The sequence below is a fragment of the Astyanax mexicanus genome, chromosome 12 (genome assembly GCF_023375975.1).
Source record: "Astyanax mexicanus isolate ESR-SI-001 chromosome 12, AstMex3_surface, whole genome shotgun sequence".
NCBI classification, from domain to species: Eukaryota; Metazoa; Chordata; class Actinopteri; order Characiformes; family Acestrorhamphidae; genus Astyanax; species Astyanax mexicanus.
In genome coordinates this window covers 30,644,205-30,659,556 of record NC_064419.1, presented here as the reverse complement: position 1 = coordinate 30,659,556, position 15,352 = coordinate 30,644,205, and the positions used below count along the sequence as shown (strand labels likewise).

Sequence of the window (15,352 nt, the reverse complement as noted above, 5' to 3'; positions counted from 1 at the left end):
ACACTTGGATTGTTCATCACAGAGTCCAGACCTTAACCATATTGAGAATCTTTGGGATGTGCTGGAGAAGGCTTTGTGCAGTGGTCAGACTCCACCATCATTAATGCAAGAAATTAATGCAACACTGGATTGAAATTAATCTTGTGACATTGCAGAAGCTTATCAAAACAATGCCATGATGAATGTGTGCCACAACAAAAGCTAAAGGCGGTCCAACAAAATATTAGAGTGTGTGATCTTTTTTTTTTGGTGGCAACCAAATCTTTGATGGTCAAGGTGGTTAAAAAGCTGATCATTCATGTAAAAACACACTATATTGCTGGTATGATAACTGATTAATCATTCTTATGTTAGATTAGAATCTGCTAAGGCTTGGTTATGCTGATCATCAGCTTGGGCTTGCTGGTCATGTAGAGCTAAGTTAGCCAATTAGAAAGATGTCCTGTGGTATCTGGTCCTGGTAGCTGATATCTGACATCAGCAGATCCATAGTCCATAGTCTGGATCTGCTGATATGGAACCAGTTTATCAATGCTATTCACTTTACCTGTCAGTGGTTTAATGTTATGATTGATTTATGCAATTACAAATCAATCATATTAACTTGTGGCCTAAAGGAAAATGTCACTAAGGTGGTGGTTGGTTTTACAGTCGTGGCTTGCCATCTAATGGTCCCAAATGATTATAAGAACAGCATTAATACAGAATTTAAGTTGTTTTAGGATATTTCACAATTATAAACCAGATTTGCTGCACTAAATGCAACATCTATGGTAGAACTATGGCCCTGAAAGGAGATGCTTCCTGATCTGTTTTCTACAAAATACAGTATAATATCATAATCTTCTATTTCGGTGTGCGCTGTGTTTTCAGCTCTGCTGTTCTGACTCATTGTGTTCACTGTAGGAACGGCTGCAGAAACCTGATTTGCATCTGATAATAGAGAGTAAGCTCAGATTGTCCAGATTTGTCTGGACTGATTTTGAGCACTGTGAGCTCTCGTTACTAATTACTGCTCTGATCAGAACACTATATAGAAAATGTAAGTTCATGTGGGGAATGTTAAAGCCTTTCTCAGATCTATATTACTGCTCGTGTTTTTAGACATCTGATACAGTATATACTATAATACAGTGTACACAATAATATGCACTTTATATCATCAAGCTTGTTTTGAATATATGTGCATAGATCTGGTATACATATGTAAGTATTACATAATTATGTAATATATATAATTATGTATATAATACACATATTTGTATATTTATATTTTACATAAATATTTTAAATTAACATATAAGATGTTTTAATTATAGCATACTTTAGATATGTAGGAAAATATATATATCCCTTGTTTGTTGTAAAAGGACCAATAGAAATGCTCCAATATTACATTGACTTCCACTGAAAATTAGACACATTTTGTCTTGTACTGTAAGTTGACATTTTGGAGGTACAATGTTTTTTATGTAATAGTGGTGACCCAGATAGCAAAAGGACATCGGAATTCAATGTTCATTTTTCTATCGCTAATACGTTAAAACAATGTTGATCTCTGACCACAGAATTTATTTATTTTTTGCACATCGATTTTACATTGATTCAACATTATTTTTAAAGTTATGTTTTTTTACTTACATTAAATATGTATACAATATTTATTTTCTATTTGTATAGCATGCCCTGTGATTGGTAGGAAGCACCTTTCACCTAAAAGCAAGGTGAGTGTAGAAGATCTTAGCCCAACCTTTCAAAACCTTCTAAATCAATGTCAAAATTTTAACATTAACTGATACCTATTAGGCAATGTTAAATAAAGATTAATTTAAGGATATCGTTCCATAATCAACCTTAATATACATATAATGCAACCAGTAAACTTTTATTCTTTGCTATCAGGGAATGTTTCATAACATACTGTTAAACATGTGTGTTACATATATATGAAACACAACTGATTGTTTAGATCATTTGATTTTGATAATGGCTTATGTTAACAGTATGTATTTTTTTGCAATTTTAATAACAGGGCTTAGTTAGGGCTTGTCCCCAATTGGTAGGTGATGTAAAGTTTACTTTTCATTAATAAAGGTTGTAGGCATTAAATATTGGATAGTTGTTTAGTCTTATTATTGAGTTTTATTGAGTTTGTTTAGTCTGCATTTTGAATTGTAGTTGGCAAAATAGCAAAGCTCATAAAGCTATTTAGAAATGCATTACAATTTGAGGCTGTTAAAATGTTAACTGTTATATTAACAAAAACATATATCAAATACATTTAAAAACGATCAATTTCAAATGAGCTGTCATCTATATCACACTTATTAAAGCAATACATTACAAACATATTATGTGTATATAGAGGGACTCCATGTTTTCTGTGGAGTATATATCATATTGTTTAAATAATTGCAGTGGGAGCGTTTTCACCGTTGTCAATGTTTTCTGCCTAACGTCTCAGAAACGTTTTCTCAGTTCTCAATTTCTCAGTGAAACACGTGGAACTGAATGACTTTCTATGTAGGGCACACTCAATGCAATGCTCATTAAACTGTCCCGTATCGTTTAAATGTTTAATACGCGTGTAGCGGGATGAATTATGCAGAGTGTGTACTGTAACAAGACCAGTGGCCAGCAGGCAACAAGTGCGCATGACTAAAGAACAAGGGCACGAGCTGACTCTGCGAGACATTACAAACCTTATCAAAACGATCTGAGGATAAAGGTGAATGAGCTATGGTGACCCACTGCACATGGAATAAGCTGACTTTTGGAGTAAACGGCATTTTTATCTAGGAATTAGAAATCTAGTCTACGACTAATAGTGCACAAATAACAAGTGTGCACTAAGTAGTGTACGACAGCAGCGCGTCCTGTGCCCAGCAGGCAGTGAGGCGACTCTCTTGCCCCGCCTCTTTCTAATATTCACCAATCAGAGCAGACAGTGGCCCTGGGCACGTCACGCCGAAAGTGGTGACGTGGTGAAGTTGGTTAGCAAATACAGCCGAGACAGCAGCGACGAGTAAATGAGAATTCGAGCTTCTCTGCGGCTCCGAACGAGATAAAATAACCTCTAACTGACGGACTATGGATGTTAGTTGTGTTTCTGTTGAATGGAGTTAAAGGTAAAGGGTTTGGGCTCTGTGTGTGTGATACGGAGATGCTAACTGAAGCCAATAAAGCAATAAGGACGCTAACCTAGCTTTAGCTTAGCTAGCTAGCATTAGCTTAACCGAGCAGCTGAGATGGTCTGACGACCTTAATAATCCTTCTAATAAACCTGACAACCTTTTATTTTATCTCTCTTAAAGTTATTTAAGCCTTCTTTGTCGCCTAACAAATGAATTAAGCTGTATATCACGACTGTTCTATAGTTAAAGCAATAAGCAGGTAGGTTAGCTACTTAGCTAACTAGCATTGTGAGCTATTGGTTTCTCTGAGTATGTCTAGGTTGGGTTAATACAGCACAGTCAGTCTCAGTCAGGTTTGTGTTTGTCTGCTGTTTTTATCAGTTCAGTGCCAAACTGCCTTCAGTCTGTCTCATTTATAAATCACTGGAGTCAGATTTGAGCTGACCTGCCTGCTGTCACGTCAAGTAAACATTATGTTGGCCTTTGTTAAGCCTTACATTTGGCAAGGCAAGTTGCTGAATAAGCTGTAATCAACAATTTGTAAATTAAAGGTGTTCTTCTGCAATATTGTCAGTTTTGCTGCATATTAGAAGTGTTATGTACAGTGTTAGAAAGAATTTGACACTTATAGAGTCCCTAAGGTGTCAAAAGTAATATTTAGAGATGTAAACACTTGCATAAATTTAACAAATCGTTCAGTTCAGTTTAGAGGGAATGCTTTAGTTAAACTGGGAAAACAAGTATTAAATCAATTCTCAATTTTTTTAGGGAAGCAATGATGTGGGAAATATGGGCAAATATCTGATTTGTCATTGTACAGATATATAACTTACAGAGAGACTAGACACCCTGGTATAACTTTATAACTTATAACTACCAGCGTTGCTTGCTACAGTTATAATATCAGCAATTATCAGTTTGTAATGTCAGGCAATAACAATATAATTCAGATATCATCATGCACCCCTAGTTTCTTAATTTAGGAATTTAGGAATGATAATATAAATTTGATAGGATAGTTCAGGAAAAAAGATTGTTTTTATTTCCTTTATTTTGTACTAATACCTTTTTGGGTTTGTGGCTCTGTTTCAAATTAAATTTTATTATTTTATATGTTTTCAGGTAATTATTAGTTAAAAATTTCATCTTGCATCTCTAATCGAAATTAAGTGATGTTGATTCACACTATATTGCCACATTTATTTGCTCACCTGCAATGCATTTGTTGATGCAAGGCTTTGATGGAGCAGTGCGACCATGGAAACTAATTCTATTAGGCTCTCTATCCTCTACTGTTCTTAAGCAAATTGGAAGGCAACATGGATTTTGGAGGTCTGTAGTGATTGACTCTGGTGGAGAAAGTTGGTGACCTCTACACACTATGCTTCTCAGTGTCTGCTGACTCCACTCTGTCATTTTATGTTGGCTTTCTCAGTCATTTCCCATTTGTTGTAATATTACTTAAATTTCACTGTGGAACACTTAGTTGTGAATTTTTTTTATGACCGGACTTGTTGCTTAGGTGCTGCATCCTAACACAGTACTATGCTGGAGTTCACTGAGTGACCCATTTTTTCACTAATGTTTGTAGAAGTAGTCTGCCTGCCTAGGTGCTTGATTTTATACACCTGCGATCATGGAAGTGATTGGTTTGAGTTCAGTAATTTAAATAGGTCAGCAAATACTTTTGGCAATATAGTGTAAAAGCTTACATTCACATTTAGATTTCTTGGTTTAATGTGACAAAAATCTGTTTTCTAGGCTGTATGGGACATGCTAAATCCAATTGCACAGTTGTAAATTCAGTGCATATGAAGTTTATATATATTGTGTCTTGCAGAAGAGAAAATCTGACAACAGACAGCGATGAAACAGCTGCATCCTGCATGTGAAGCACCTTAAAGAACGTTGATCTGTGGGAGAAGCCCAGAAGGATTGTTTTTTTTTGGACTTGCACACAGCAGTAATGTTTGCGAAGCTAAAGAAGAAGATAGCAGAGGAGGCGGCTACCGGTCCTCGCACTGGACGCATGCCACGATCCATGAGCAAAGAGTCCATCACCTCGGTGGGAGCAGACTCTGGGGATGACTTTGTGAGTAAATCTCCTCTTTATCTCTTTCTTCCTTTCCCTCTCCCATGTCTTTTAGTCTTCCCTCTCCCATGTCTTTTAGTCCCTTAACTGCAAAAGCACAGTAATTTTAGAACTGTGAGTTATCAGTTCAGACAGACTCAATAATTTACAACTAATACTTAAAAAGTTTCAATATTGTCACATAAAAACCTTCCAAAATAGCCTGTACTGCAGAAAGAAAAAAACCCTTTTAACTTCAAAATTAAGTCTATTTAAAAAAGATTACAAGTCGTTTTGGACTTTCTGACATAATGTAAATAAAACTGGCAGATTATATCAAACGGTATGGATACACCAAATATTTAGCAACTAAAATGATTTGGCAAAAATACAGATTCCATTTTGGCTGAATAAGTGTAAAGACAAAATCATTTCTAATCAACAATTATGTTTTTGATGACGCAATCAAATGCAGCCAACATGTTTTTGATCTTTGGCTAAATGTTTGGTTCATTTGGTTCATTCTCATTGATTTGTGTGTGATGGCAACAAAATAAATCTTTCTTACTGTATTCTTTAAATGTAGATAATGTGTGGTTAACCCCCATATAAATCCATGCAGTAAAACAGTGCTGGACACTGTATGACAATATGACACTAAATCAATATCACAAGCAGTTGGATAATTTTACCTTTAACAATTCATGTACGAAAGACATAAATAGCTTTTTCTCTGGTTACAAGCTGATTGAGTTGCTAATTTTGGCTTAGTGTTTGAGCTCTCTATGTTGAAGGTTAAGGGGGCAGTAAATATGGGTGTAAGGGCTGGTGGCCGACCGAGGCACCCTCCGGGGCATTGGAGGGCGCGCCAGGCCAGCGCCGAGGGTTAATTGGCTAATTGCCAACACCTGCTTTCAACACCTTATAAGCAGGGCCAATCAGCCACTCGGCGCTGGATCTTTGAAGCTCGTGAGATCGAATCTATGCCGGTTTTCCGAGCGAGCCCCGGCTCTTTATCTCTATCCCTTTTTCCTAGTGATGGCAAACCGAGGCTTTCTGAAGCACTGAAGCCTTTTTCCTAATTGTATCGAAAAAAGGTTCATTACTCGGAGCTTCATAACACAGTGGACATCAGCGGCACCTGGTGGGCAAAACCTGAAAGTGCTTTGTGTATTTAAAGGACGAGGGGCGTTTTTTTTTGTCTTTTTACAGTTCTTAAACCTGTTCCAGTGCATTTACATGACATTTGAGGTTTAAATAAAAACTGAAAAAAGGAAATGGAAGAATACTTTGATGTCTGGATAATTTAATGCATTATATTAAAAGACATAACTGTAATATATTTTTAATTAATATATAATACACTTAGAATGTACCTTGATAAGGCACACTGGAGAAACTACACTTGTAATTCTAATTGCATTCACATTGTTGCTTTTTTCCCTTCACCATGTTATTAATCTGTTAATATACCAAATTTTAAAATTATATTATTCACTATTATTCACATCTTTCCAAGCAGGGTTTGTAACATGTTTACATGTATCACTAGTCCATTGCCTATTTGTCCATAGGCAAGGCTCATGTAGATATGCTGCATGGGGGATATGGAAGAATTTGATGAAAGAAATGTATGCTCATAAAGGTGAAGGTGCTTGTGTAAGGGGCAGGGGGCACATATTTAATGGACGTGGTTATGTACATGTGTAATTTAGTTTTTATTTAGGAATAAAAAATTTTCCACAGTGCTGGGGTTCAGTTGGTTATTTCAAAATATGTTGTCATAAGGCAACACTTTTACTGGATGTATGCCATGACAGTACACACATTGAACTATGAGGATATATATATATATATATATATATATATATATATATATATATATATATATATATATATATATATATATATAATTATTGTACACTCTTACAGAACTAATAAAATGCCATATGTCTAAAAGGCATAGTTTTCTTTCAAAGTTTATATTTTCTAAATAATAATTTTCTACCTTATTTGATGGCAAAAGTTCAAAGTGTTCCCAAACTTCAGAACGGCCTCTTTTTCTTACTGGTTCCATTCTAATATTTTATTATCTACTATCTTATCTTATCTTATCTATCTATCTATCTATCTATCTATCTATCTATCTATCTATCCATCTATCTATCCATCTATCTATCCATCTATCCATCTATCCATCTATCTATCTATCTATCTATCTATCTATCTATCTATCTACGCTAACAACCCTCGAACTGCGCGCCAGGATTTGCCGCTTTTGAATCTTTCCCTGAAGCAGTCACGTGGTTGTGTGCCGAAATGAAGCTTCGGACGTCATTGGTCACGTGATCTTTGTAGAACGAATCAAGCATCGGCTCAGTGATTCGAACCAATGCGTGTCGTTTTTTCAACACACGCCTCGAAGCTTCAGGTTCAAGGGTAGCATCACTACTTTTTCCTTTCGAGTTTGGTGTAGCTGTGTAGAGCAGTGAGCTCTACAGCCGCCATCTCTAGTCTCTAGTCTGGTGCAGAGCGGAGCGGTGTGCTCTGTTCTGCCGCCCCTCTCGAGTCTCTGTGTCTGTGTGTGTGTGTGTTTATCACCGCAAGGCGCGGTTTGTTTACCTTCTCTCTCCCGCGCTGTTCCTCCCCTCTCTGGTGGAGCAGCTTTTAAATCCACAAGCACCTAAGTTCAGTTTTGTTTTCTTTGGAAGCTCTTTTGTTCAGTTACTCCTTCACCTCGTTTCATAAGAGGTAGCCGCACTTCCCGGCTTTGTTTACGTTTTCTCCCCCTCTGTTCCACTCACGCTCGGCGTGGGGTTTGTTTTCCACCCGTTCTCCTCCTCCGCCCGTTTTCGTTGCTCTGCCCCTATTGGTGGAGCCTTATAAGGCGATTAAAGCGGCCGCGTCCCAATCCGCTCGCTGGTTCAGCGGTTAGAGCATTGGGCTGCGGCCGCGACAGCCTGGGTTCGATCCCCGCGTGGAGCGGGGTTTTATAAGGACTTATATATGTATATATATATATATATACACACATAATATTATTATATAATATTATGTATCCTATTAATATATATATTAACGATTATATATTATTATTATTATTATTATTATTATTTTCCTTTTTTCTTGGGTTTACCTGCTTTGAGATCCACTGCTCTGCACTTGGGTTCTAAAAACCTTCTGGGCTGGAGAGCTACTGCTCCCAACCCATTACAGTGGGGAAAATATGAACAAAATAAACTAAACTAAATAGCTGTTATGAGCTACATTAATTCCGTTGGAGATTCTTACATAATCAGTAATTATTTTTTAGGTGCTCATTGTCTATATAGGGATTTGTCACAAAATAGCATTTAAAAGGGGTTGTTTTTGTTTGCTCTTGGGCACACACTACAGTTCTAAAGTTTAGTGCATCTATGTTAATGCAAATGAGTGCGCAGTCATGGACAACTGTACACATGCATTTGCTGGTAAGCTGAGAGACACAGATTGTTACTGACAGTTAAATAAGGATGTGGTCTCAGCCAGTAGAGCAATATTACTGTATTTTACACACATGACCTTATGCAGCGTTACTTAGTTTAAGCGAGTTCTCCTGTGCAGCATCACCAAAGATCCATAGTGCAGTAGCTATGTTCAGACCCAGAGTGGGAATGACAGAGACGTTATTCTCCCTATTATATTTAGAGTACCATTGACATGATCCTCAATAAATGTATGAAAATTTGATACCATTTAATTTGTCTTGCAAATATGTTCATAACTAATCTATAGAGAATCCATGGAGTGATATATGAGCTTATGACCTGCAGGAGAAAGTAGACTGATGGCAGTATGTTTGTCCAACATGCCTTTTACTAATAGCTGCTCCTCCCTGCCGGAAGAATGAATGTCCAGAAGGGCATTTTCTGTTTTATGAACAAACTTGTGCAACCTGATGCTCCTCTTCTAGATTACACAACACACACACTTCTAGGAATGGCATTAGCACTGAATAATTTAAGCTGGGTGGAAAAGACACAGGTGTATCAGTAGCAGGTCTGAACCAAAGCCAGGTAGTTAAGTTTTGAATTCAGAGTTGCACTGATTCCTTATCTTATCTTATTATGCGATTATAAACTTGTAGTGCCATAGATTAAGGGACCAGTTAATTTAATTGAGATTTCCACATTTAACCACATTTTCTCAAATAACGTCAGCCTACCAAAATATGTTTTTTATAATATAATTTTTAAAAGCTTTTTCCTGTTTACTCTGCAAGCTACAAGACAGCATGAAACAAAACCTTCCTCCTCTCACCACATGGAGCTGCTTAGTCATTTTTGATTGTTTGCTAGTAAGCTTTTAGACAACGTTTGACTCATTGTTAACTAGAAACAAGGATTAAATTACATCTTATATCTAAAACAGCTCTACTGGCCAGTCCTGCATGTTTAAATGTGTTGTTTGTGTGCTGCACTAACATGTTTGCCTATGTTTTGCATACACAATGTCAGGTAAAGTTGATGTGAATTAGGTTCCTGTTTACAATTGGACACATCATGTGACCAGTATCTTAGTCACATGCTTTACACTTCATAGTCAAGCACGTCTTTGATTAGTCAGACTGAAATTGAATTGCTCAGTTGGATGGAATATGCAGATCTGCACATTGCACAGCAAATTTGACTGGTTAAAGAGACTAATGTGAAATGCTTGTCAGATCACCTCCTGAAGTGTTTTGAGTGATCAGATTTGTATCTGTTTTAAATGCACATTGAGTGTGTTTATACTTGCATTTTATGTTGTTTGGCATTTTATCCAGATATAATTCTGAACATGCATTAAATAACTAGGTGTAAAATAGGACCTCTGTCAGCATGTGTAAGATACAACTTGAAACAGAATCTGAAAACTCCCCAAAAAAACTGTTTAATGCATAAAAAACTGTTTAATGCAAAAAAAAAAAAAGAGTTATGGTATTACTGTATATTAAAAAAAAAAAGTGCTCAGGAAAATGAAGGCAGCATTACAAACATATAACACAGTCAAAAAGACTACATCATATATTACATTAATTATTAAATAATAAGTTACCAAAATAATATATGTAATTTAAATAAATAAAGTATAGTAATAAAATAAACACTGTTTTGTGTGCCACCAGGCGTCAGATGGCAGCAGCTCAAGAGATGACCTCTCTTCTCAGATTTTGCGCAGGAACGACCAGATCAGAAAGCTGGAGGTCAAGCTCTCAGGTATCTCGCTCACACATACTCACCTTAGACACCATTTACACCAACCAAACTCAGTATTAACTCTTAGAAGCTAGTCCACTGTTTTGCAGTTACAATAATGTAATTACTTTGGTGAAATATCATAATTAAATAGATTTACTTTAATCATTGACTGACTGTTAGAAATTCAGTAACTTTATTTTAATGTTTTTTTTTTTTTTTAAACAAATGTGGGATGCATATTTCCAATATTATTGATTACTTCAATGAGTTAAAAAATGGCTAATATAAGATAAATAATAATTATTAAAGAATAGTAAGAGTTAACATGACAAATGGCACAACAGATTAAAACTTCTACAGAATCGCTGTCCTAAATTAAAATGGCTTTTTTGTCATTTGTTAGACAGTAATTAAAAAATAAATCAATTAAAATGGTCCAAATTTGCTTTAAGCAAAATCTCACTATGTTCTCATTAGACGTTGACCAGTATGTTGTTTTGTGATGTTTATGGGGTGATAATGATATTGGTGGACCAAATCAAAGCAAATTTATTTGTATAGCGCTTTTTACAACTGATGTCACAAAGCAGGACAGCTGGAGCACTTGAAATGATACGGGTGGTCCTTTTTAAAATAGAATGAAAAATACTTGAGTGAAATCTTGCTATGATAAAGGTTCAGTATATGATTGTTTCTGTAATTAAACGTCACGCTAGAGCAACAGCATCTCAGACCAAAACAAAGGTTTTGTATTCAACCACACAAATCTCTTCAGCCACATTTCCTTTATCAAGTTTGTTTTCTATGTTCTATCAGAAGTCCAGAGTAAGCAGTGGAGGACTTTTTGGATAGTCACTTACACTCGATCGTTTCGTAACTGCATATTGCTGTCTTGAATGCAGAATGCTCTGTGGGTGGGCAGTCTTGTCTCTCAAAATGTGGGAAGGACCTATGTTTCTACAGAGCAGAAACAACATTGAACAGGATAATTTTCAGCTCATGAAGCCTTTAATACAGTAAATCGTTACATAGAAATAAGTTGTTTGCTGATAAATGAATGTTTTTAAGGTCAAATATGGCACTGTTAACATTTGAAAAGGTGATTATACTGATGGCAGATTAGAAGATCAATATGGGGTTCAAAGTTGGTTCAACTTTTTTTTTCTCCCTAAGTTACTGTTAAATACTGAACTGTATGTGTATGTTTTAACTGATACTAATACTGGTGCACAGGTCGAATTTGAGTATCTACGGTCCTATTAAACCAGTCAAAAAGATCCAAAATAACTTTGAATAAGGGGTGTGCAATATCGTATCGTACACAATAATATCGCCATAAAATTTAAATATCGTGAACGATATTATACCCTGAAATATCGTGCAATATCACCCACCCCTAATCATCACATCAGTATACTACTTTTTTGCTGTTTTTAACAAAAGAAAAATTCATACTGTTATCATTTCCCATTATATATCTACTAGAGACAGATTAAATCTTTCCAGTATCATTTATTTTACTTCAGTCCTGGATATATAACGATATTTGGAGTACATTATTAGTATCATGACATTCTGGATCATTGACTTCTGATAAAATTCTTGTATTTTTTAATATCTCAGTTAGGGGTGTGCCATATTTTAATCGTATGCAATAATAAAATTAAATTTTCATTAAATATTCTTGATTTTGTTTTGTCATATTGCCATGAGTATCGTTATAATGAAAATACTATGAAATATTATATTATTTTAGGGCAAAAATCACCCATCTCTACTTTGAATACAATATTTAAAAATACTTTTTTGACCAATACAGAAAGGTTGTGGATGAGACATTGAGCAGGGAGTTTTCTTAAGGCAGCCTTTGCTGCTGCTTTTGTGTGGGCAAATAATGATTTTTCCTTTGCTAATGACTTATTGAAGAGGAAGTGATGAGGTCAGTCATGTGACTGCCCCATCCAAGCCTGAAGCAGCCCGGCAGAAGCTGTAAGGGGAAGCCTGCAGCATTGGTTTGCACTCTTGTTACACTTGCTGTGGCCTGATTCTGCTGTGCTGTAGATAGCTGTAGTGGATTTGGTTGCTGAAGTGGCTGAACTGAAGAAAAAATGGATAGTTTTCTAAACACCAGCAGCAGCAGCAGAAATCATTCTGACTCTTCTTTCATTTTAGAAGTGAACCAATTCAGCATTATTCCTCCATATTGTATTGTAATATCTGAACTCTGGGTATCAAGTTTGATACCAAGTCTGATCCGATACCAATGCTCTGTTATGCAATTGCTATATTAACCAATAAAACACACCAAGATTGTTTCTAGGAGTGTGAGTACTTTAAGAACTTAGTAACTTCTGAACCACAGTGACAAAAAATAAAAAAACAATTTAATAATCTCATACTGAGTGTATCAGATCGGTACATCACTCCATTTACTTATCTTCTCAATCATTTTTATCCCTTTGTTTTCTCCCCCTGTTTTTGTCCTCCCTTCTTCCCTTCCACCTCTGAACCCACACCCTCCCTCTTCTACCTCTGTGTGTGTGTGTGTGTGTGTCTGTGTGTTGTACCCATATCCCACCACTAGACTACGCTGAACAGCTTCGGCTAATGCAGAAGACCAAGGAGAAGCTTGAGATTGCATTAGAGAAGCATCAGGATTGTACGTACCGTTCTTTTCCTCCCCTCTCCTCCTTTCCTTCTCCCTTGCTCCCTCTCTCTTCTTTGCATTTGTTTGTCCCTTGGTTCTGTTTGCACCCTGTACTACCCCTCACGCCCTTGCCCTCCATATACACCTGGTCCTGCTACTTTTAAGTTAATGCTTTATTGTTTGTTAACCTGAATATGAGTGTTTTTTTCCCTCTGAGCAATAAAACTAAATGCAATACAATGGATTTTAGCTTCCACTTTTGATGGACAGGAAAGTGCTGTTCCTTCACTACCCCCAACCCCCATTTTTTTGCCATTTTTAGTGCAGGGCATCAAACCAGAGAGCCCATATCTCAAACCTCTAGGCCACACTTGTCTACACAGTAGTATGTAGGTTCCAATGATACGTTAGCAGTTTGGTAATATTGTCTGATATTGAGGTTAATGTAGTTAACAGCAGTCAGGCAGTGAATGCACATGATTCTAGGACCTGGCCGAATAAAAAAAAGGCTTTTAAGGGATGTTACTAATAGCATTTTTTGAAGGCCAAAATTAATTTCTTAACTTTTCTTTTTATACATTATACCATTTTAGTTTTGCTTTACCCTATATTTTATTGCCTGTTATAAGTTTTCACACTTTTTAAACAGTCATAAATATTATTGTTTTTTAAAACAATATGACCAAGAAAAACTGCCCAAAATATGTTTTTAATTAATTATTTGTTATTATTATTATTATTATTATTATTATTATTATTATTATATCATTTTTTTTTTCATTTTTTATTTTTTGATATGGTAGGAAAAATAATGTTTTTTTATTAATATAGTCTCCTTTACTGTTAACTATTTTAGTATTGCTCTAAATTGCACATTTAATCTTTATTTATTTATTTATCAATATTTCCCAAATATAACATTAAAATAAGCATAGAGAAAATTTCAAAATTGTGACATGCATACTATAAAAAGTAAATATCTATATTAAGCTGAAAGATAGTCCTCCTTTCCCCTCATTTATTAAATTCCAGACGGGTATTAAAGAATACAAACAATACGTACTTACTTTAGAATTAGTTAATACATATGATGCATTCTGAGGCACAGTCTCCCCCATTATTACATGCATGTCTCTATACTTCTCCACCAGTGAATACAAATCATTCAGATGCATGGATTAACACTTAACCTGCAGCTCTGCAACTATGGTTTAAAACCAGCATTAATCAACTAATAATTTCCCCGGAAATTCTGTGTTATCGTCTTATAATACTACAGATGTATTTTTTATTGAATGTTTATCAGATGTGTGCTTTTTAAAATACTTTTATATATGTGCATGTGTCTCAAGACTAACAAACTTACACTAACACTGATGATCTCACTAACATGCATTTAATTGTTTTTAAAAGTTTTAACCTTTTTTGTCAGCAGCATGTTCATTATATCCAGTATCACATTTTTGTTTTAAGTTATCTTGATCACATTTAAAATTCTTTATTTTCCTTTATTTTTTTTATTTATTTTATGGAATGTTTAATATCAGTTGCTTGGATTTAATGGATTTAATGAACCTGGTGTTGTAAAAATTTAAAGCCATTTCTCTGGCTTTTTGACAGCAACTAACCACTTTGTGTTGTTTTTTCCCTTTTCTTCCATTCCTTCTGGTGAATTTCAGTGTCTTAGAAATGCTCCAAAGCTTTTAAACTGAGTCGCGTTTGTTCTCTATTTTGTCTTGTCCTGTCTGTTTCCAGCCTCTTTACGGAAGATGCAGGACCAGAATGAAAGCTTCCAGGCTAACAGAGCCAAGATGGCAGAAGGCATGGCATTAGCACTGGATAAGAAAGACCAGGTAAAACAAACAAAAAAATGCATCCTGTATTTGCATTACAACGCTTGTTTTTTGTCTTTTGTTTGTTTGTTTTAGTGATTATTTTCTTTATTTTTAATTATAGGAATGGAAGGAGAAGATGGCAGCTTTAGAACAGGTACTTAAAAAAAGCCATTTCTTTCTGAATCGAAGTACAGATACACTAATTCTACATAAACACTTTGGGTCAGTTTTCCAGACAGGAATTAAGCATAATCCTAAATGGTTCTTTCAATGAGAAATCTCAATTAAAAATGTTGTATAGTCTAAGACTAAGTTTAGTCCTTGTCTGGGGAAACTGTCCCTTCAGATATTACATTTTTCAGGGGCTATGTTCAGAAATGTCTCACCAAAGAAGAACTATTTGAGAATTAAAGTATATTCTATTATTGTGCATTAAAATTAGTACT

The 15,352-nt window shown here is 35.5% G+C and overlaps 1 protein-coding gene across 7 annotated transcripts in view; it reads left to right on the top strand.

Annotated features, from left to right (window-relative positions):
• The first annotated feature begins 2,976 nt into the window (after positions 1 to 2,976).
• The window catches only part of golga1 (golgin A1), a 30,002-nt gene continuing 17,626 nt past the window's right edge, over positions 2,977 to 15,352 (top strand). The window contains exons 1-6 of one of the 7 annotated variants that reach the window (XM_015604352.3): positions 2,977 to 3,128; positions 5,096 to 5,226; positions 10,352 to 10,442; positions 13,009 to 13,083; positions 14,827 to 14,924; positions 15,028 to 15,060. In XM_015604352.3, coding sequence (XP_015459838.3) covers positions 3,095 to 3,128; positions 5,096 to 5,226; positions 10,352 to 10,442; positions 13,009 to 13,083; positions 14,827 to 14,924; positions 15,028 to 15,060 — 462 coding nt within the window. In that variant the 5' untranslated portion in view covers positions 2,977 to 3,094. Of the gene's footprint in view, positions 3,129 to 4,895; positions 5,227 to 10,351; positions 10,443 to 13,008; positions 13,084 to 14,826; positions 14,925 to 15,027; positions 15,061 to 15,352 lie in introns of all 7 variants that reach the window. The other 6 variants (XM_007229326.4, XM_007229325.4, XM_007229329.4 and 3 more) reach the window with 6 other exon arrangements.